This window comes from Lissotriton vulgaris, chromosome 5 (assembly GCF_964263255.1).
Source record: "Lissotriton vulgaris chromosome 5, aLisVul1.2, whole genome shotgun sequence".
NCBI lineage: Eukaryota > Metazoa > Chordata > Amphibia > Caudata > Salamandridae > Lissotriton > Lissotriton vulgaris.
The window spans coordinates 906620939-906643432 of NC_141693.1; the positions used below are offsets into that span (position 1 = coordinate 906620939).

Here is a 22494-nt window from a genome sequence, read left to right on the forward strand (position 1 = left end):
TGTTACAAGGTATGCTCATCATATCTGAGGCTATAGAAACATTGCGTTGGAATGCTTTCTGTAACAGGAATGACAAATTAGGTTTTGCATACCTTATCTCAGAAGCGAACAAGGCACAGGGTGCACTTCTTCAAAAAACAAAATGCAAAGAAAGCAAATGCTCAATGCACTCAATTCAAAATCAGAAAACCTGAAAATCAAACTCGTAGAATTTGTCAAAGAATGTGAAGAAAAATCAGAACTTTGCAAAAACTGGAGAAATGTTTTACACATGATAGCTCTAGTGAAAAACTCGGTAAATGCTGATCGGGAAAGTGATTGGGAGCTACACGTTAAGAATGTGAAGTCACTGATTACTGTGTTTTGCAAATTTGATTGCATAAACTACCTGAGATATGGGTCCTGGTATTTAGAAAGAGTGAAGAAGCTAGAGGTGGAAAAACTATACCTCAACAGAAAATTCATCCAAAAACATTTTGTGGTGAAAGACAGAGAGGAAAGGTTCAATGCTGTGGCTTCAGATATGGAAGTGGAGTAGATGATACAGAGATCACAGAAAAGATCCAATGTAATTGTTGGTCAGACACGTAAAAGTGAATATGTTGCTCAATGGCAGCTAATTTACCATAAAGTCCTTTCTATTTGCAATGTTGAGAGGTAACAAATCCAAAATTAATGGACCATCGTGAAACTGTCCCTCACCACGAGCTTGTGGGAAAGAGAGGGTAACGGTTTAATAAATATGTTGACAACCTTCTTCATTTCATTCAGCAGGAAGGAAACCCCTTTTAAATAAGTCTGTGCGACTACATAACTTCGTTACCAAACAATATTTGGATAGCGATATAAAGACGCATCTATTAGATGTCCTGGAACATTGATCAAAACTGTACGCCAAACTGAAGCAGGAGAGATTTGTACTTAAAGGGAAAGAGCTGTTTGACAAAATCACTAAAGCCAAATTTCCAAGCTGCAATTGTCATAGTAAGAGTTTCGTCCAACCAGCCACTACAAAACAAGTTACAAAAAACAACTCTCACAAGCATACACAAAGATGGATATAGCAAAAGAAAGGGGTGAATTTATCAAGGACATACTGTCGCATGATCTTTTGCCAACAAATGCAAAAGTTTATGGAGATGCTGCAACCAAACCAGTAAAAGCACAAACTCGTACAAGAGTCGAAAAAAAATTTCAACTGAAGAATTTCAATTCGAAATGGTGTCCTCATTGAAAACTGCTGTTGTTGTGAACTATATGTCACAATTGCGTATGGTCAAGATTTCATCCATGCAAAACGTCAGAGAGGTTGTTTAGACTGTTATACTGATTTCAAAGTCAGTGTGCACCTTGCAAGAACTGCACATTGTCTTTGACCGTTATCTTGAACTATCTGTCAAAAAATGTGAGATTCATATGAATGTCTGCAAGTGGAACAATTGAACTTGCATGATCAAAAATTCGACACCTATACCTGTGCAACTTGATCAATTCTGATCATCAATGTCAAACAAGATGAACTTGGAGCTGTTAACTCACCAAAACATGGCTGATGCTTCAGTGAACACTAAATTTCCAATTTTGCAAGTGGAATGATTGTCAAAGAGAACTGGTGCCTGCAGAGATATATTCAAAAGGTACGGCCCATATTGTTCAAAAAGACATGTTGAGTGGGCTGTTCAAGATGGTTCCAATTGAGTTGCGGTACAGTCAAATGACAGATATTATTGTGCAACTTAAATTAATTACAATGTTTATAAGTCAAGGATTGTCAGAGTTATGGATATGTTGTGGAACAGGCGAGAAAAGAGTCTTAATCCAGCTTCATATACTGTACAAGAAACTTGACCCAGAGACGCCGAGTGTTCTTATCAAGGCACATATTTCTCATGGGTGATGACACTATGAGCAAAATTGAAACAAAGCTTGAAGCTTTTCCTGCTGAACCTCTAAAGTTTCTAAAAGGATTTGCTGAGACAGAAGAAGAATGTGACTTTAAATACGTAAACAAATACCTTGTGCATGTGTGGAAAACGAGTCCTGACTGTTACACATTTGACGTTCTTTGGTACAGTGATTTCAAGACATCAGTCCGGCTAAGTGGTCTTCCACTGATGTCATATTCTGTACGTGGACACATTAAAAGAGCGTTCTACTTGATCATAAGGTGTGTAAATATTTTGGATCATGCATGTGTAGAGAAAGATCCATGTGAATTTGCAGGTACATGTACTGGCAAAACCTGTACTACAAAAAGATGTCCCTTTCAATACGCTCTTTTCAAATGTTCAGCGTTCTGCAAATGTACCATGAATGATTGCCGAAACAAATACATTTAAGTGAACTATGAAAATGTATCTAAAACAGGAATGATGAACAATATTTTGTTTTCATATTCAAATCATAAACATTGTTTGCTGTATACATAAAAGGATTAAAAACCCATATTATTTGTTTGGAAAATGGTGGAAGAGTACCTCCAAAACCTATGTTTTGACACCAAACTGAAGTAGATAGGTCTCTTGGTTCCTGAAATATTACATCATCACTATAATACATCTGCTATTTAAAAAAAATGTTGTCCAGAAACTTTGGCCTGGATCAGCAATGTCTACCCAATCTAAATTACTTCTCTAATGATCCAATAACACAAATAAAAAATGAAAATCTCTGGACAACAATTGTTTTACAGAGCTAAATCAGTGGGCTGGGATTAGACCGGGTTGTGTTTATTAAGTACCCCTTCCCAAGTTATTAAATTCTTGACATCTGAACACTATGCAGCTGCACACACAGGAGTAAATGGACATAAATGGAAAGTACATTTCAACTTTGGACAATTTGACAAGTGTTTACTTATTTATTGTTTTCTCATTTTTTTGCAGTCATGCATTCTGAACAAAAAATGTGATACAAATATAATTTTCACTTATTTAAATGCCATGCTCCACCAAATATTTCCCAAGCATCATTCACATTTCACTCACAAAGGGCACAATATAATAAACAGTTTTGATGAAATCTGTGAAAGATAGCAGATTTTTGCGAAGGTCTAAACACAAATCAGCAAAATGACAAAGAAAGAATACAGTCAACATCAATACTCCATTCCTGAGACTTGACACTGATATTTCAATCAATTGCAAAGCTAGTAATTCCACCTTTTGCATCGCAGGCCAAATTATCTCCGTAGAGGTACCACTCTGAGGCATTTATTTTGCCATACCTGAAAAGCAACTGCCACGCTTTACCTTTTTCCTTTTTAGTTGCACAAACCAGGAACATTCTAGTAATAACATATTTTCCATGCACATTTATCAAGCAAATACAATATGTAAGTAGTGGTACTATTTACCTGATTTAGACATGACCACAGGGGTAGGTGTAGATCCTGCTAGTGTTGGCTTGCTGGACCGCATCACAGGGGGAGCTATAGAATGCAAAAATGGCATAATATACATTTTGTTTAATTGATGTAAATTGGAATTGAGAATTATTTTACTTTATATCATTGGTAGAGAGTAACGTTTCCTTTTCTGTCATATAAGCTCCCTCAGACTGAATCCTGCTCTTTCTTGTCACAGTCCTTATTTAGGAGTGGGAGTCTATTTGGGAAAAAGTCTCACATCATGGCCTTTTATATTTTACACACATTTTCAGCACTTTCCATGACCTGAGAATACATTACTAGACTCCGATCTTACTGACTGTGAAATCCAAACATTACAATATTTGTTCAAGCCCAAGAACACACACAGAGTGGGAGAGCTGGAATCCATGCCTTTGACGATCAAGATCAGAAATCCAGAGGACATGCTTGGCCGCAAACAACTGCACATCTGCAGAATTAACTGTCACAAAAGGCAGATTAAATCAGAGGTACTACATTACAACAGAGTATGTAGATAGCCCGACAAATAGGCTCCACAAACTACCAGTAAAAAAAGAGACTGAAGCAAGTATTATACACCTTTGGAAACCTAGCCACTCTTGCACTCCAAGTTAAATCTCAAGAGTTGGAGAAAGGAAATCAAATGGTGTCAATAATGAGGAAAGCTGTCATTTAAATGTAGCCTGCAACCATGATGGCCGCCTGACTCCTCGGCTCCGCCGACCCGCCCGCTTTCTTTCCGACACACCGCTGATCCTTGCATCCATCCTGGTAACGCGTCGGCGTTTCGGAACCGGGTGGCGATCCGGATTCTGATGGTGTGCTCCCCGCTGAATATCCTGCGGCAGAACTGGCTATACCTCCCTACTTTCGTTCCAGCGTGGTGCGTGGGCGACCGGGTCTTTGTTCCCGGAGACGGCTGCCCCAGAACTCGGCAGCTGTGGATGCTTGCAGCGGAGAGACCGGTGACTGGCGAGTTACTGTTGCAATTCCTTCCTTGCTACAGTGTACCGCCCGGCCCTGCGCACCTCTACACTTACTGCCTGCAATTGTTGCTGGCGCTTTGTTAACTTGTGGCTGGCACTGGGAGCCTGATTGTTCTTTAGCGCTACGGTGAGTGCCATCTTTCACCGAGCGCTTAATACTTTGGGACTGCCGACCCTGGAGGACTGATCAGAGAGCTCATTAAGGTGCATGCTACACTGTGGCTGGTTCTTGGTAGCCAGGGACAGATTGCGGTTGCCAACTCCGCGGCTCCAGTACCTCGTGGATCCAACACTGTTATTGCGATGGGCTCCGGTGGACATATGCGAAGACGGCAATATGGCGGCGCCCTCCGGATGCATGAAACTTCTACAGAGGAACCTCTTGGGATTGCTGCTGTCCTGGGCGCTCTGAATAACCTGCGAGCTTTTATGTGTTTTAATGCCCAGGTCCTAGAGGGCCGACTGGATACTATATTGCCTGCTGGGCTCCCGCTTGGCGACGCTGCTCGTCATGCTCTGTGCGCCTTGCCCCATCCTGTGCTCGACGATGGCTGCCAGTCTACCCAGACGTATGTAACAGCACTGGACGCCCCCGGGGATAGTGGCCGCCACGCTACCCAGTCAGGATGTGACGAGTTGCGGGACTCTAGATCCTATCCGTCGGCTGGAGGTTTCTTTTTGGACACCATGCTTTGGATCTACTTTGTGGCCCCTCGGTGGGTCCCTTTGTCTCATTGTGGGGTTGTTGCTATGGTCCTGGTCGGTCAACTCTCAGGTATTGCTGCTGTGTTTCCACCGTTACTGGGTAGTTCTGCCCGGTTTGGCTTCACGTTGGACAGACCACTGTGGATGGTGTTTGGCTCGGTTACGTCTAAGATGGCTGCTGCTCGACTAGACTTTATTGACTGGCTGGAACGACGGGGACAAGGTTGAAGATGTTTTCTCTTTCTTTACTTTGTTCTGCTGCGGACAATGCTGGTGATTACATTGGACAGCTGGGGAGGTGAACGTTGGTGCGGTATCGGGTTGGGGTCGGGGGAGGGGCGGCCGGGGGTGAATCCATTGATTGCTTGTTTGTTTTATCTGGCCCTCCTCCGCTCTTTCTTCTTCTCCGGGGGTTGTATTTCCCCCGTCTTTCCCTTATGTGGGTACTCTTGGGGCGACAGGCACGTTAGTAGGGGGGGGTGGGCCGTAGCCTCTTCGACGTGCAGGGTGGGGGGGTTGGGTCTTTATTCCTTTCTCTTTTTGTTTCTATGGCCTTCTTCTTATCTTTATTCTTACTTCTCTCTCTTCCTATATATCTCGGGTCAGACGGGAGGTTGGGTTTGGTTCTTCACGGGACTTTTCTTTGTGGTTTGCGTCTATGTCTTTATCACATGGTTTATTGATTCCATTATCAAGATATCGATTTTACTACATAGTCATTGAATGCTTACAGAACTTGCTTTTCCTTCCTTTTTCCACTATCGTTTGAGGGCGCATATCCTGTCATGACTTTTCCCATATAACAAGTGTCCTTCTTATATGTCGTTGGATCCTTTATTGTTGCTATATAATGAACCCTTCCATATCCTATCATACCGTAGACAAGCTAGATTGTAACTCCTGATGTGATATATTGATTGGGCGGGCGCTAATTGGGGCGACATCTATTTCTGTGCTTGTGTATCCTTATTGTAAATGATTCACGCCAATCTTTTGTTAGCGATGTATAACTTGTGGATATCCTTCATGTGGCTCGCCCACTCAGCTACCCTGTCTGACTTTAGGACGATTCGTCAAAAACATAAAATGAAACCCTCTTTATCCTTTTCCTGTGGCTCCTTGCAAATCCATCGTAGTGTTCTTATCTTTTATTTTTTGCATCGCAAGGTACCCCGGAATGGTTGTATGTTGTCATAGCGGCCGGCCCGCAGTGGTTGTAGGCAGACGCTGTGTACTGTGTTTACGAAAATAAAGGTTTTCAAAAAAAAATAATAAAAAAAAAAAAAATAATGAGGAAAGCTGATTGAGAAACTAAACAGAAATAAAGTAAGAGTTTCGAGAGATAGAACAACTGGGCATGCTCTAGGCTGCCAGGTTAGAAGAAAGTTGTTTGACCTCCTAAGTCAATAGTCTGAGCCCTGACCACCCAGTTCTGCCCTAAGCTGAAAGAAATCGGAAACATTACGTTTAACTAATACTGCCACAGCTGGACTGCAGTGGTGTGGAGAGCATGTGACTCACGTCTGAGCATACCCATCCCTCTCGGAGTGACAAATGTAAAAACAACAATTGATGGGCAGAATGCAGAACAATGTCATTCATTCACCCCAGTACAGAGATCTAGGCCTAAATCCGTCCATCATCTTGTTTGTTTTGCTGTTCACCCTTGTGGGAAGGGTATGCCCAGACATGGGTCCCTTGCTCACTACGCCACTGGAGTCAAGCTATCCTGGCTGAAGACGGCTGATAGCCAGAAACCGGTCCTAGGATGCTTGATTCCGGTCCAGGGAAGACATGGCTTGGCAGTTCGGGCTGGACTGTTCCCATGAGGCACAGGGTCAAGGCTGATTTGCATATGGCCATGTCTGAACTGGGGTGGCTTGGTGAGCAAAATAAAGATGGATTAAACCCAGATCTGTGATTGGGGGCGAATGTTTTGCCATTGTGCAACATTCCGTCCATCATCTGTTTGTTTTGCTGTTCACCCTATGTGGGAAGGGTATGCCCAGACGTGGGTCCCTTGCTCACTACCACTGGAGTCAAGCTATCCTGGCTGAAGATGGCTGATAGCCAGAAACCGGTCCTAGGATGCTTGTTTACGGTCCAGGGAAGACAAGGCTTGGCAGTTCGGGCTGGACTGTTCCCATGAGGCACTGGGTCAAGGCTGATTTGCATATGGCCATGTCTGAACTGGGGTGGCTTGGTGAGCAAAATAACAATGGATTAAACCCAGATCTATGACTGGGGGTGAATGTTTTGCCATTGTGCAACATTCCGTCCATCATCTTGTTTGTTTTGCTTGTTTATTTGCCGACAAGAGTCCTCTGTTATAAGGACTGCTCACTAGCTGAAGACTTATTTAACAGTTTTAATCAGTAACCATGTTGAATTAAGTACTAAATCTATTTGTCAGGGGTGATTTTCCTCCACTTTTGTATGAACACTTGATTCTTCCTTCTACAGGTATTAGCGAAGGAGTAACTTCATTGGTAAGTCACTTTCTTGAGAGTTCTGACCCTCTTGAGGTGTTCCCTCTTCTTCTAGCCCTCCATTGACAGATGTGTCACAATAGTGACAAATACTGCCACTGTGGGGATATACATGGTGAGGCACTTGATGGTGTGAAGGCACAGAGAGTCGTTGTAGGCTGCAGACCTCCTCTTGTGGGTGTTCTTTTCCTTGGTGCAATCCCTACTGAAAAGGTCCTTTGTTTTGCAGAGCCCCCATTATGTTGGACATCTTACTGTCCTTTTTCAAGTGATTCAATGAATTTTCTACTATACTAGAGTCTATCCTCAGTGAAGGGGATTACTGATCACCTCATGTCAAACCTGACACCCTTGGCCAGGCGTGTCTCCTTAGGGTTGTGGCTGCACATAGTTTTCGGCTGGCAGTGTCTTCTGCATCGAGTGATGACTTCAAGCAAGTGTTTGCAATGTTCTTGCCCTTTTGAATACCTGCTTTTGTACACTTTTTACATTCTTTGGGCAGGTGTTACTTGAGGTCCTCAATTTCATCCCTTTGCTGGTGGGCATATTGGTTTAGTAGTTTGTTGGTGTTTGAAATATACCACTGTGCCGCCACTGACCTCTCTATTTTTCAGGCTAGCATGTCCACTTGCTTGTTTTCTTTATCAGGAGGTGAACCAATGACTTTTGTGTTTTTTCCCTCTTCCATGACATTGCGTCGATCAGGAAATCCGCAACCACATTGCCCTTGATTTAAGGTGTGTCTTGAGTCAAGCGACTGTATTTCTTTTTTAGCCTTGGCATGACCACCTTTTCTGCAGCTGGTTTGGCAAGACTAGTGTTGAGGCCAATGTTGCGTGCTTCGAGTCAAACGGTTTCAGCTTGGCCACAGTACGCCATTGGTGTGTTATCTGATGTTTTGTAGAGTTGATGTCCTGTAGGTATCCTCTTCGGTGTTATTTCCTTCTTGGCCTTAACAATTTATTTGGCCTAGGAACCTTTTCCCTGCTCCAGCTCAGTGTTCTTGTGGGTTTCATCATCACACGACAAACAAACTCCCTAAGTGACTCTTGGTTCTGCTAAGACTGCACCATGTCATAGTGTGCCCTTCTTTGCCTTTCTCTTGCTTTGAAGGTCTTTGGCTAGAACTCAGAAACCACAGCACCCCCTTCCAACATGTGATCTTTTCGGAGGCCAAGGTAGCATATATAGTGGCTGTCCTTTTATGAAAATTTGTGGTGGCAGTTGAGGTAAAACCAAAATGGGGTGTGCTCCATACTCGGTTATTCTGCAACCTACATGGCCGATATCACTGTTCTTGAAAATTATGCTCAGTGTTTTCGTGTTGCGCTTCGAACATCGGCCACTAATTCAGTTAAAAAACTCTCTGACTTTTGGTGTCTTCCTTGATCCTTTGACGAAAATTTCTGTCTTCTTCCTTCTTTGGTTCTGAATCCCTCAGCTGTGCTTCCAGACTCTTTGATGGAAAAAAGAATTTAGGGCGACTTAGTGGAAGTACCCATATGTTTGTGGCTATTCATGTATCCCATGAGGGTAGATTTCGCCCTGACAAACACTCACAAAACTGCTTTTAGCAAGGGCAAGAGTGCATTCACTAACAGCATGGGAATTGTGTGGTATTATCCCCAATTATTAATGCTGGTGTCAGGGAAGATGGGAATTTGGTGAAAATTCTCCCAAATATTAAAGCTAGTGTAAGGGGGTGGCTTTCTCTATGGCAAAATAAGTATTCCCCATAGACAGACAATAAACGATAAGTGCTCTAAAGCACATTTGTGTCATTTTTCCCTGAATCGAATTTTCCACCTAGTGGAAAATTCACATGTAAATGTTATGCGTTATGCATGTGAGTGTCACCTGAACACTGAGACTGAAGTACTCCTTAAATTTTAAAATCAGAATTACAAAAAACGTGAAAATGTGCTCCATATGTGGGCATTATCCTTTGAAAACTAATTCCCTGCTTTCTCAGCTGGAAGGTTGTGAAACAGGCCAAATTCCCAAATCCAGACATGTAATGTAGGCTCCTGCACCATTTGTGCTGCAGGAGGACACTCTGCAGGGGGGCTTCCCTGATCAGGGCCTAAGCATATCTGATAGAGTAACTTTGAGAGCCCTTCACCTAATTGTTTAGGGTACCACAATACCAATGATGAGGTGACTTTGGTTTAGAGTTTCAAGTAGACTGAAGCAAGGCTTGCTGTTATACTACTTCAATGTTAGTCGCAAAATAGTGCTACGTGAATTTCGTTCATCAAGGCGACACAATGGGTGCAACTATTGCCTCCTATCTTCAGAAATGACAAGGCTCTGAAACATAGGTATACAGGCTAGCAGCATCTACATTGCCTGTGAAGCGCTGTTGGACAGTGCTAACATTCTTATACACGTGTCTTGTACTTTGAACAAAGTACAAAAACAGAAGGGATTTACATTACACTCTGAAACATGGTTGTTCAGCTTTTTTTGGAAGGTTCATCCCTGCTGCATAGAGACAGTAAAAAAATGCTTGCAACTTATGTCTTACAATGTTCCTTTAGGAAGTAAGCATACACATGAGTACATCTACATGTGTAGGTTTCCTGTTACATTTTTCAGTAACTTAACTAATTGTGGATAGTCACCATTTGCAAGTGGGAAGTTACTGAAAACTGTAAATGTACGTGTTCCCACTCCCTGAAAAAGGGGGTGGGGTCAGTTAAAGCTTCATATTTGATTGTAAAGTTACAACTAGTAGTGAGTTTATGACAATATTTGAAAATCTGCACACTTGCCGAATATTCCCTATGGTAAAGTTTAGGAAAAGTTTTAGAGCTTATTAAAGTTTGAATATTTTTTTTAATGTTCATTAATTTTATATATGTATTTTAAAAGTAGTACAACTTTTAAAACATGTTACAGCAGTATGAACTTAATTTTGGATTTACTATTTCATTAATTTAAGTATGTTAAATCAAATTAATGAATTATTTAATAAAAATCTACCTAAAGTACTTTTTTATATTTATTTATTATACATTAAAAGTCACTAAGAGGTGTATATATAGAAGAATTTTAAAAAGGCTAGTGATTTTGTTAAATTAACTTTACATTTATTTTATATTTAAAAAAAGTTAATTAAAATGTTTTAAAAATAATATAATATTTATTTATAATTTATATTTACTTTTTCACCATTAAATTAGGTGGGGAGAAATAGAGAGACGTTTCTAAATTAGATCCCACTGTTGCATCCACTCAGGCACACATGACACACACAGATTACCATTCAGAAAGGTCAAAAACTAAAAAAATCTTAAGAGCAAAGATACTTTGCTTCTGAAAATGCCAAAATGCAAGGCATCTCTTGCCTTGACCCAATCCTTCTTTGGTGCAAAACCTACCTTGCAATGCTCTACTTCTGGAAAATGCTGAAAACTCATTTCTTTCATATTCATCTGAACTAGTCACTGGCAGTATAATCCTAACACTTCTTTTCTAAAAGTTCACACTTTATTGATCAATTCATGAAAAGTAATTGTTCAATTCCTCATGCTTTGCAATATACTGTCTACTATTTCTTGTAAGGTGTGTCAATGTCTGAGCGCTATACAAAAACATTAAAGTAAATAAATCAAATATTTTGCGAAATCATAATTGTATTAGGCTGATCTAAAAGCCTGATACAAAATAAGAGTACTGTTTTAGATGGCGATTTAATACAATTTTAACAGTACAGTTGTATAAATGTTCCAATTATTAATCCTTGCATAATGTTGAAAGTTATAATTCAGCAAATAAACAGGATATTGATTAATTGAACAACAATCTCTCATTGGTTTTATGATCTGAATGATGCAAAACTGGGGTAAGTGATTTTCAAACATACGTTTTAAAGGTACGGGTGGTGCCTCCTCTGTAGGTTCAACGTAATTGTCTTCCTCGTCCTCCTCTTCAACGGGCACAATGTAGTCATCCTAAAAAATAAATAACTAAGGATGAACTATGCAACACCAAATACTGAACACAAGTCTGCTTCTTTGCTACTGAGACATAGCTGTTGGTGGATATTTGGGTCAAAAATATCATAAGATGTTGATGAACTCAACTGATGCCAATATTCATGGATACCATAGTAGATAAATTGCATGGTGAGTTCAGCAGAAACTCCTCACATCATGTTTTGTTCTAACTCATGCTAGTATCTAAACAAATAGCATAAACATCACTGACTTGATTTTTGTTCTTAGCTGAGCCACATCAGTTTGAAATCAAAAGTACCACAAAACACTTCAACAGTTTGATATACATGTAGTTAAAATTAATTACTGACATTTTTAGACTGATATTGTGTTCTCCTTTATATTATAGATGTATCTGTTACTGTGAATAGTGTAAATATTTGTAGAGCACTGTATTTTCATTAGCTTCATTGTGCTTTGGAGAAAGAGACAAGTTGAAAAGAGGGCTCCACTGGATAGCTTGAAAGCCCACAAGTGGCTTGTGGAGAAATTACACAGTCAGGGGGTCAGGAAGAAAAGGCTCTGCCACCATCTGAAGATAGTTGTGGGGGAAAATGTAAAGAACATGAAAGAAGTAGAAAGTTCTAGTGCAACTACCAAAGACAAAGATTTGAATGAAAATTGTAACGTCACCCTCATCAATAAAATGGTTCAATTTTCTTAAGAGGCAAGGTAAAGAGAACAGATTGACCAACAGAGCATTGTAATAAGTGATTGTCAGATTTACCGGCATTGCCCTGAAGATTTAGATTTTGAAAATGGAAGCAATTATATCCATCTTTTTACTAGTAGCATAAGTCTTTTTCTTGGAGGTGTTGGAGCCTTAAAAATTGGAATTGATCTAATTAGAAAAGGGATGCACCAAAACCCACTCATTCTATTGTTGACAATCATCTCATTCCCAGTATATATGGATGTATACCTTATTAGGCATTGCAATTCACCCAACAACAATACCAATTAAGCAAGGGACAAGGCAAACCCCAGGGTACACCGCAACACTCAGTATGCGTGGAAGAACTCTGCAGTGTTAATAGTGACCAGAGCAGAAAGGAGATGCACTCTTGCACTTTTTGCAACCGAGTAAATCTCACTAGATGATGTTTTTGAATGAAACTCAAAAGATCCTGAAGAATTCGAAAGAACTGAAAGCACACACTTCAGTTTTGCTGATACACCAATCACCAAAACCTGGATGGTTCTTGAGATGAACAAACGAAGACTGCCACCATTGAAGTGAAACTTTCAAAATAAAATTCCCTCTCTTGATGTCTTATTTTTATGTAGGCTTTATAAAAATTATGGAGAGGGATATAGAAATATGAGGATATGACAATTATTTCTAATATTGGCAAGAATAAGTCTTCAGATTCACCAATGTTTGCTTGTAGCTTACATTCTGGAAAATGTTTTTCATCGAGTGGTCTGCCCATATCTCATTTGTGCACTTTATTCTTTTTGTTTTTCTAAAGGCTCTTTGAAATGACAGAGCGAATTTACCAGTTCTGGTGGATTGTTTCAAGTCTTGTTTTTCCAATTAGTACATGGAACTAGACAAGGCTGCCCCTTTTTGCTGCTTCTCTTTTATCGTCTACTGGAGATCATAGCCAGAGGATTTTAAAAAGAATAGAATAGGATGAATAAATCACAATGGTTTACAGATATTTTATATAAATATGACATGCTTCTCATTTCAGAGAACCTAAAACCATTCATAAGGGAATTGGTTAGTTTTGGTCATGCGTTTGGAAGGCTTTCACAATTTAGATTGTATTTGGTGCAAAACATTCCCAGTTTCAAAGTTTTTGTCCAGGAGGGGAATTTTGCACTGCTGTTTTGTTCGGTTCACGCATCTTTTTAACTATTTTTGATAGATATTTGCAGAAAGAAAGAAACAAGAATTTTTTAGGAATATTTTAAGGGAAGTGAAACTAATTTGTGACACAATATCCCATAAAAATGACTCTGAGGTAAATGCACAGAGTATTTTCACTATTGCAAACACTCTGATTTAGAGTTTGTGATGGCAAAAATGCCTTTTCTAATATACCAATCCCATTATAGGAATCAGTAAACTATTACAGACTCCTCATAACGGATTGCAACACCACACAGATTGGTATTTGGAAGGGGTGTGTTATAGGTGTTCCTTCCAAATATCGAATTGGTATGAGATGTATCAATGTTTTGCCACCGGCACCCATTTCATAGCATTGAAAAGTTACCAAATCCTAAATCTGAGCATTGTATTGGACAATTATAATGGTCTTCGACTGGTTTATTCCACCTTAGCAGTCTGCAGTAACTGCAGAACGGAACATCCTAAGTTTGTAGAGGTATTCCACAGTGATAAAACAGCTCCCCAGTACATGCCAGACACAATGGCTTTCAGAGAGGAAAATAATTACTTTCAAGTCACTTTGGATCATGCACAAATATCTTTGAGGAATTAATTTTGTTGTTTTAAACTCCTGCTTGGCAAAATATATCCCGATTCTGACCGACTGTAATAAGATGATTCTGGAAAGCACAATAAATGATTATCCTGTTTTCAACAGGTCTGCTTGATCAGAATGAACCTGAGCTCCCAGGGATTTTAAAGAGCTCTCTAATTCCTTTATGTAGTGATTTTATGGCACTGTGGTTTATATGCTCATAGTGCTCCATGTTGTGACAAGCTGAGGACAAAATTCATCAGCTAAATTTTCGATGTGCCTGCTTTAAAAGATGCATAGCACTTGACAGGGGATTCTGGCCACGTGAAAAGGGGTTATTTTCTTCTGTGTATGTTTAGTAAAAATTGGTTATATTCTAGGCACTGCACAGACGCTTATTTCACACTGCACAGTTATGCTCTGCACTCGTTGGCTTTTTTTAATGGTATGTAAATTGGGGCAATACTTTGCGTCGCTTTGGGCCACCCAAGCCCTCGAACAAAATTTTAGAGAAATAACCCACAATATATCCACGTTTGTGTGTCTGCCCGAGTGAAGATGTTCTGTTATAAAGGTTACCTCCACCATACAGAAGCACCTGAGGGTTGAGATAAAAATACAGGCTAAAGTCGTAAGCAAGCAAACAAACAATACATGCACTCACAATAGGTAGATGGGATTCCTCAAAGGTGATATAAAGGTGGGACCGCCTTCCTACGAGGTTTCATGGAAACTAGGGGAGAATCTGTGCATTTTAAGATGTGGGCGCGCAGTTACAATAACATTTATACTATTACTGCTGTAGAAAAAGAAAATATATGTATATATCGTTAATAACATCTTTACATATCTCATTCTTAATATTACATGTAGGTACTGATACTTTGGCATGTATTACTTCATCCATGTTGTTCCCATTTTCATGGGGTCGAGGCTGTGGTTTCCTGTCCAAAGAATGTGTATTTGAATGTGGCATATTCCTTGGTGTTGGCAGCGGTGGATTTGGTTTACATAATGGTGGATTCGATTTAGGAGATGGCTGATTCGACATTCCAGGCAACACTGAACTTTGCTTTCCCATAGAATTTCTTGGCAGGCTTGGGAGTGGTAGGCTGAATGGCTGTTGCTTGCTGGCTCCTCCTTCTTTTCCTCAAATAGAAACAAAAGACACGTTATATCTAATGAAATGTATTTTTACTTTATTTTATTTATTTATTTTAATTTTATTTAATGCGATTTTATATAGCGCGGACATTACCCAAAGGTGTCAGAGCGCTTTACAAAACAACCAGTTGCGTTACATAAGGACTTTGGATTAAATGAGTTACATAAGAGATATAAAAGAGGAACAAAATTGAAAATGTACAAGTGGAGCTAAAGGAGGGAAAAATTGCAAATGTACAAGTTGTAAAGTCACTCAAGGAAGAGATGCAAACGGATAAACTCTAAAATCACATAGGAATGGTAGAATGTACAATGGTCTATTGCATATACTAGTGGTTAGAGGGCTAAACAAAAGGACCAGTTACATTACATAAGGATTTCGGAATACATGAGTTACATAAAAGATACAGACAGAATCCAAACCACTCAACAACAAACTACACAGATCCTGCAACCGAGTTCCCCATATCCTGTTCTTGGATTGATACCAATGAGAACATAATATTGTTCTAATTGAATAATATAGATAATGTTTGAATACAGTGTTTGGCATCTAATGTTAGCAGCATAGGTCACACGATGGAGTGGTTGAGGCGAAATGGTAAAAAATGGGAGATGTTCTGTGTAAGATAATACATACAATCCCACATTAACTACTCATCCCAGTACTTACTCAATTAGGGTTTGCTCCCTCAAGACAAATTCCCAAACGATCAAAGAGGAGCAGAGCGGGCGGTAATCCAACACTATCTCCAACATTTATCCGGCCCCACTCTCCCTCCTCACCATGGACTAAGAAACCTAAGATCTTGGAGCCCGCTAGAGCCTTCATCAAAGATGGATGCCCAAAACAATAAAGGAAGTGTTGTAGGTAAGCTTGCCCTTTACAGCCAATGTTGGGACATTGAGGAATGTTTGTTGGCTAGTGTTAGAACTGGCTATTTCTGGTAGGCTAAGGCTGGCGCCAAAGCCAGGCAGAAACCACCATTCTAGTCAGGGCAAGGAAGTCACACGCCAAGATAACCCCTGCTCACCCCCTTGGTAGCTTGGCACGAGCAGTCTAGGCTAAACTCAGAGGCAATGTGTAAAGCATTTGCGTCAGCGCACAATAGCAACAACATACTAGGCACACCACAAAGGAGAATCCACACAAGGTTATTATAAAAATACCTTTTGTATTGTAAAAAGCACATCAGATAAAATCACACATATACATGGTGCCAACTGGCACGGGCAATATTCACATGGGATTATTCACAAGACAGGGCCACATGGGCCACTGTCATAATCAGCACTTAGTAGAAATGAAATACTGTCAGAACTTAGAATAAAAGAATATAAAATCACTGTAGCACAAAGTAACAGTTATGAATCACATCCAGTAACTACTGGGAACAGGTAAGTACACACTACGCAACCCTAAACCCCTTAGGAGCATGTCACGCAGGGAACCAGGACCTCGCTAGGACCACCTGTACTAGAAAGAACAACCACATAAGGATAAAATCCACTTAGGGGTATAAATCAGAACACATTACCCATGATGCATGAACATACATTCAGAGGAGTGGTAAAGAAAGAAAACACATGATGTATAGACCTACACATTCAGCGGTGTTAAGGACAGAGCACATGATGCAATCAAAATACATTCAGGGGTGCAGCGCAAGGAGACACATGATGACTAAACATTCAGAGGTGCAGCGCATGAAAAGAAAGACACATAATGCATAAAACATCCAGAGGTGTCAAGAGTAATACCATAGCGCAAATATCACATGAGGCCTAAAAACCTTCAGAGGTGCAGGAATAACACATGATGCAAGAGATCACATTCAGAGGTGCAATAACCATACCATTGCGCAAACTCACATAAGCCACTACCTGTGGCAGTCCCTAGGCCAACGGCCTTGTTGGGGCTCAGACGCCCTGAGTCTCAATGTCAGGGTGCCAGTCTCAAAGTACAAAAAGCCTAAACGTGGCAGATGCCCACTAAGTGCTGGGCAACTGGGGAAGAACAAAACTGCGCCAGGGCCCTCACTGGCCCTTAGGCGCCAACTGCGCCACTGCTGGAGCCACACAGGCTCTGGGCATAGCACATGCCCCAGACGTTGGAGCCACAGAGGCTCTAAAGCAACATGCCAAACGTTGGAGCCACACGGGCTCTTAAAACAATGGTGCCCCCATGAGCCTCACCGGACTCTGAACACGACTTAGGCAGTTGGAGTCCCCCACGGGGGGACTCGAGTCACGAAAACGCCCTTCTGAACCTCAACAGGCCCACCAAACAACATGCGGGCACGAGCCTCTCACAGGGCTCCAAGTAATATGCCCCGCGATTGTCGGGGCGGCCCTCTGCCCAGCGGGGCCGCCCAAAGCCTCCTCGCTTCGTTGGAGTCCCTCACGGGGGACTCTGTCACAAATACTGCCCCCGGGCTGTGGGACCCTCCACAGGCTCTGCGCGACGTTGGGGCGGCCACCTGCCATCTGGGGCCGCCCTACATGCACCAGCGTCTTAAGGCCGGTCAAACGCCCAAGCCCCACTCACCGGTCTCCTGGGGCGGCGGCTGCACGCGAGGGCTCTCTGCTCCTGCCGCCGGAGCCCCGCCTGCTCCTCCAGACGGCGGCTCCTCCCGCCGGCTTCAATGTGGCGGCTTCCACCACTGGCGGCGGGGGAATCTCCGGTCTCCCTCTGCACACGGGAGACCGGCAACGACAATCAGAGCTTCCCCCAGGCAGGGGGAAGCGGGAACAGCTCTCTCCCGGCCACCATGCGTCCTTCCTCCTCCTCGGCTCCCCACCACGTCATGCAAGCAGCTTCCAGGAGTCAGCCAACCACAGCGCGGCTCCTGGACCAGGCCCCCGTCCAAGGACCAATCAGAGCACGGCTCTCCTCGGGTCTCGGCCAATCCGGTCGCGGCCCCTTCGTGGTTTGTTTTTCTCCGCGGCAGATCGAGGTGGGCACTCGTAATTGATTAAGTAAATACAGCCAGGAATCCTCAGCGCCTCCAGCGCTATAAGCGAGCACAAAAGCGCTCCTAAGCACTAGAAAGTCCAGCAACAGCGCTCTCAAGCGCTTGGGGGAAATGAAGCGCTCCACAGCGCTAGACAGCAGGCAGAGCGCTCCCAGGCGCTCAAGGCGAAGCACAGCGCCTCCCGGCATTAGAAACTAACTCCTGCGCTCTCCACAGGAAAAGGCAGCTTCTCCATGCTGCCATGGCCCCAGAGCTTCCCCAGGGGCAAAGCCAAGTCCCCCCTTCAGCCCAGGCAGGGCAGAAGGGTCCCCCAGGAGTCCAGGAATCCAGGCATCCAGGGGCTGGGCAGCGCCCACCCCTGGTAGATCCAAGTCAGCCACAAGAGCAAGAACAAGAACAACTTGGAAGGAGACACAGCCCCTTCTTATACACAGAAATGCCTTTGAAGTACTTCGTGCAAGGGGCCCTGGGTGCTGGAATGTTTCTGGTTTTCGTCTTCCTGACAGCTTCAGGGCCAGAGGTGACAGTGGGCCGTCAGGATGGAGAGCCAGCAGGGTGGGCGGCAGGCACAGCCCGGCACCACCAGACGCTCTTTCCTCCCATCCCTGACAGCAGAGGGGCCGTTCATCTACGGCTGAGTCAGACCCCCTCCTCTGGGGCCTTGCAGACCCTGCAGACCCTGTCCTACTCAAACCAGATAGTCCATCCACTAGCAGGTCCAGGCACTCCTGGGCCAGGCTCACCAGCCAATCACACGCCAGACCCAACTTACACAAATATACCAACTTCCAAAAGTAGTACTTCTAGACTAGACACAGTCATGCTGCATACATCATTTTGCAGCATTCATTCTCACGAGTTCACACATATCAAACTCGACCCTGCACTCCCCACGCATCAGGAATCTACCATGGGCATACATATTCCCCATTCATTCCAATGGGAGGGCAGGCCACTCACCACACCTATACAGAGAGCTCAAGCACTTTACACTGTACCACAGTGAAAAAGTGCGCAGAGGCCTAAAATCACCAACACCAGGTTCCAGAAAGAGGCTAGGAAAAAGCAAAAAGTCTAGGGGTGAACCTGCCTAATGGGCCGGGTCCAACACGACCCCCTTCCAGCCAAAACGCAGGGTAGACCAATCACACCACTGATGGGCTTCACTGCTTTGGGTGACAAAAACCACGGACACGGCCCCGCACAGCAGGGAGAGCGTCCAGTTTTTCGCCACTCTGAACCTACCTGGTTACCTCCAAACAATAACTCCCTGACACAACTAGGATACCCTACTGGTATTCACTAGTCATCTACAGCCAAGACCATCCACATATCACAGGTCCTAACTAATCCACAGAGCGGGGGGCAGTAACCCCTGGCACACAATAGCCATTCTCCACTCTTCCTCAGTGTAGCTACGACTACCACTGATCCAACAACCTAGGGTCCACACCCCCAAGCTGACCAGAGGTCTCGGGTAAGAATGCCCCACCCTACCTCTACTTCTGGGTTTCCGCACCCTCACAGAGAAGCACTCACCAGAACACAATTCTCCTACCAGATCAGGACCTCACTCCATCACTGGTCTACCACCTGGAAACTATTTCACTTCTGAGGTACAAAGCACACCGCACAGTTCCTCTTCAAGCAGGTGGGGGGACACAGCACACAGCAAAGCCCCCTTTCCTCTACCTTAGTGGAAACAACAAGCTGCAGGTGAGCCCCAGATCACACAGCTAGGGCAGCCCCCCTCAGTCTCTTCAGCTGATCCACTTGGGCAGAGATTCCTCTTGACCTAGAAGTTTCCTAATCTCCCAACCTAAGATCTAAACCCTCAGGTTGCACCGGGGTCAGAAGTAAGGACACCGTCCCTCTGCACCCCCTTCCAGTTCCATGACTACAGGCCCAGTATGTCTCAGGCTAGACAGAGCACACGCCAGCAGCGTATCAGTGACACACTCTCCTCCAGTACTCCCTATCACAGGGTGATTCTCAGTAAGTCCCAGGCTAGACAGAGCACACGCTAGCGGCGTATCAGCGACACACTCTCCTCCAGTACTCCCTATCACAGGGTGATTCTCAGTATGTCCCAGGCTAGACAGAGCACACGCCAGCGGCGTATCAGTGACACACTTTCCTCCAGTACTCCTCCCAGGTCAGGCCACAACCCCAACCCGGCTTTCCCCCCTCCTCGGGGAACGACCTCCAGAGGCCCCACAAATGGTCAAGCACTCTAGGCGGGCAAATGCTCAGCGAGCCAGGACTTCTGCACCCTCCACTTAGGAGCGGTACTGCCCAACACTAGGACCGCCGGAGTTCTGGTTACAGACACTCCCCGTCCTCTAGACACAGGAAGATCCTCCTCAAATGACCTGTATGTACAGCCTAGGCCCCTGACCTGGCGCTCCCTTAGGGAACCCTCCGGGCCCTGAGATAAGGTTTCAGGCCAACGTGGGACACACCGTCCCACACTCACTCCCCCTCCACTGAGACAGGACGTGAGCCCCTACACCCTACCCTTTCTACTGGGATCTAGCTGGGCTACACATGAACCTCTTCACCTACACAGGATCATCAGATACACAAGCCACTGCTTTTAGAATCACTCCCTAATGCCACTGCAAGACATCTAGCACACCGCCAGACATCCACCTTCTTGTCCAGTTCCTCTGCGGGACCTCCTGCACACCACCAGAGGTACACCTCATGTACAAGCTCCTTTAAAAAAAACTCACACCAGCTCCTCCAGTTCAAGACATAACTCATGCGCACACTCCCCCCCCTCGGACTGGTAAGGCAGTTTTTACCACCCCTGATCACTCAACCTGACCACACGTGACACAGGTACCAAACTCTGGGAGCGTGGAATGGGAGTTAACACGCTGGACACATTAAAGCTGCCACCACTGGATCCTATCACACTAGGGAATCCAGACACACACACTACACTCAGGGAACAACCACCCTCCTGAGCTAGTCATTTCTCCTCACACTCCCTCTCTTCCATCTACCCACACAGGTACAGGATTTGGGATTGGACACTGGACCCAGGAAGGGATTCCTAATCTATGGGAACCTCCCCTCTACTGGCGTCCCGCCCTGTCACTTTCTCTCATCTGCCGCTAAACATAAAGCGCAGAAACACATTTGAAAATGACACTCTTGAGGAAAAAAATCAAAAACAATAATCCCAAACATGTGACTATCTGAAAAAACAATTGCAGAGTTTTGCAATGTAGCCAGTTGTCGCTATGGCACTGCGCAAACACCAGTCCAAATCCGCACCGCTGACCCACCAATGTTAGAACTGGCTATTTCTGGTAGGCTAAGGCTGGCGCCAAAGCCAGGCAGAAACCACCATTCTAGTCAGGGCAAGGAAGTCACACGCCAAGATAACCCCTGCTCACCCCCTTGGTAGCTTGGCACGAGCAGTCTAGGCTAAACTCAGTGGCAATGTGTAAAGCATTTGCGTCAGCGCACAATAGCAACAACATACTAGGCACACCACAAAGGAGAATCCACACAAGGTTATTATAAAAATACCTTTTGTATTGTAAAAAGCACATCAGATAAAATCACACATATACATGGTGCCAACTGGCACGGGCAATATTCACATGGGATTATTCACAAGACAGGGCCACATGGGCCACTGTCATAATCAGCACTTAGTAGAAATGAAATACTGTCAGAACTTAGAATAAAAGAATATAAAATCACTGTAGCACAAAGTAACAGTTATGAATCACATCCAGTAACTACTGGGAACAGGTAAGTACACACTACGCAACCCTAAACCCCTTAGGAGCATGTCACGCAGGGAACCAGGACCTCGCTAGGACCACCTGTACTAGAAAGAACAACCACCTAAGGATAAAATCCACTTAGGGGTATAAATCAGAACACATTACCATGATGCATGAATATACATTCACAGGAGTGGTAAAGAAAGAAAACACATGATGTATAGACCTACACATTCAGCGGTGTTAAGGACAGAGCACATGATGCAATCAAAATACATTCAGGGGTGCAGCGCAAGGAGACACATGATGACTAAACATTCAGAGGTGCAGCGCATGAAAAGAAAGACACATAATGCATAAAACATCCAGAGGTGTCAAGAGTAATACCATAGCGCAAATATCACATGAGGCCTAAAAACCTTCAGAGGTGCAGGAATAACACATGATGCAAGAGATCACATTCAGAGGTGCAATAACCATACCATTGCGCAAACTCACATAAGCCACTACCTGTGGCAGTCCCTAGGCCAACGGCCTTGTTGGGGCTCAGACGCCCTGAGTCTCAATGTCAGGGTGCCAGTCTCAAAGTACAAAAAGCCTAA

At 43.6% G+C, this 22494-nt stretch overlaps 1 protein-coding gene across 17 annotated transcripts in view; it reads right to left on the reverse strand.

Annotated features, from left to right (window-relative positions):
• Positions 1-22494, reverse strand: part of BLNK (B cell linker) — an 833130-nt gene that overhangs the window by 180989 nt on the left and 629647 nt on the right. For 6 of the 17 annotated variants that reach the window (XM_086922513.1, XM_086922516.1, XM_086922526.1 and 3 more), the window contains 3 exons: positions 14906-15156; positions 11440-11527; positions 3356-3430 (listed from right to left, as the gene is read on the reverse strand). In XM_086922513.1, coding sequence (XP_086778639.1) covers positions 3356-3430; positions 11440-11527; positions 14906-15156 — 414 coding nt within the window. Of the gene's footprint in view, positions 1-3355; positions 3431-11439; positions 11528-14890; positions 15157-22494 lie in introns of all 17 variants that reach the window. The other 11 variants (XM_086922515.1, XM_086922511.1, XM_086922525.1 and 8 more) reach the window with 3 other exon arrangements.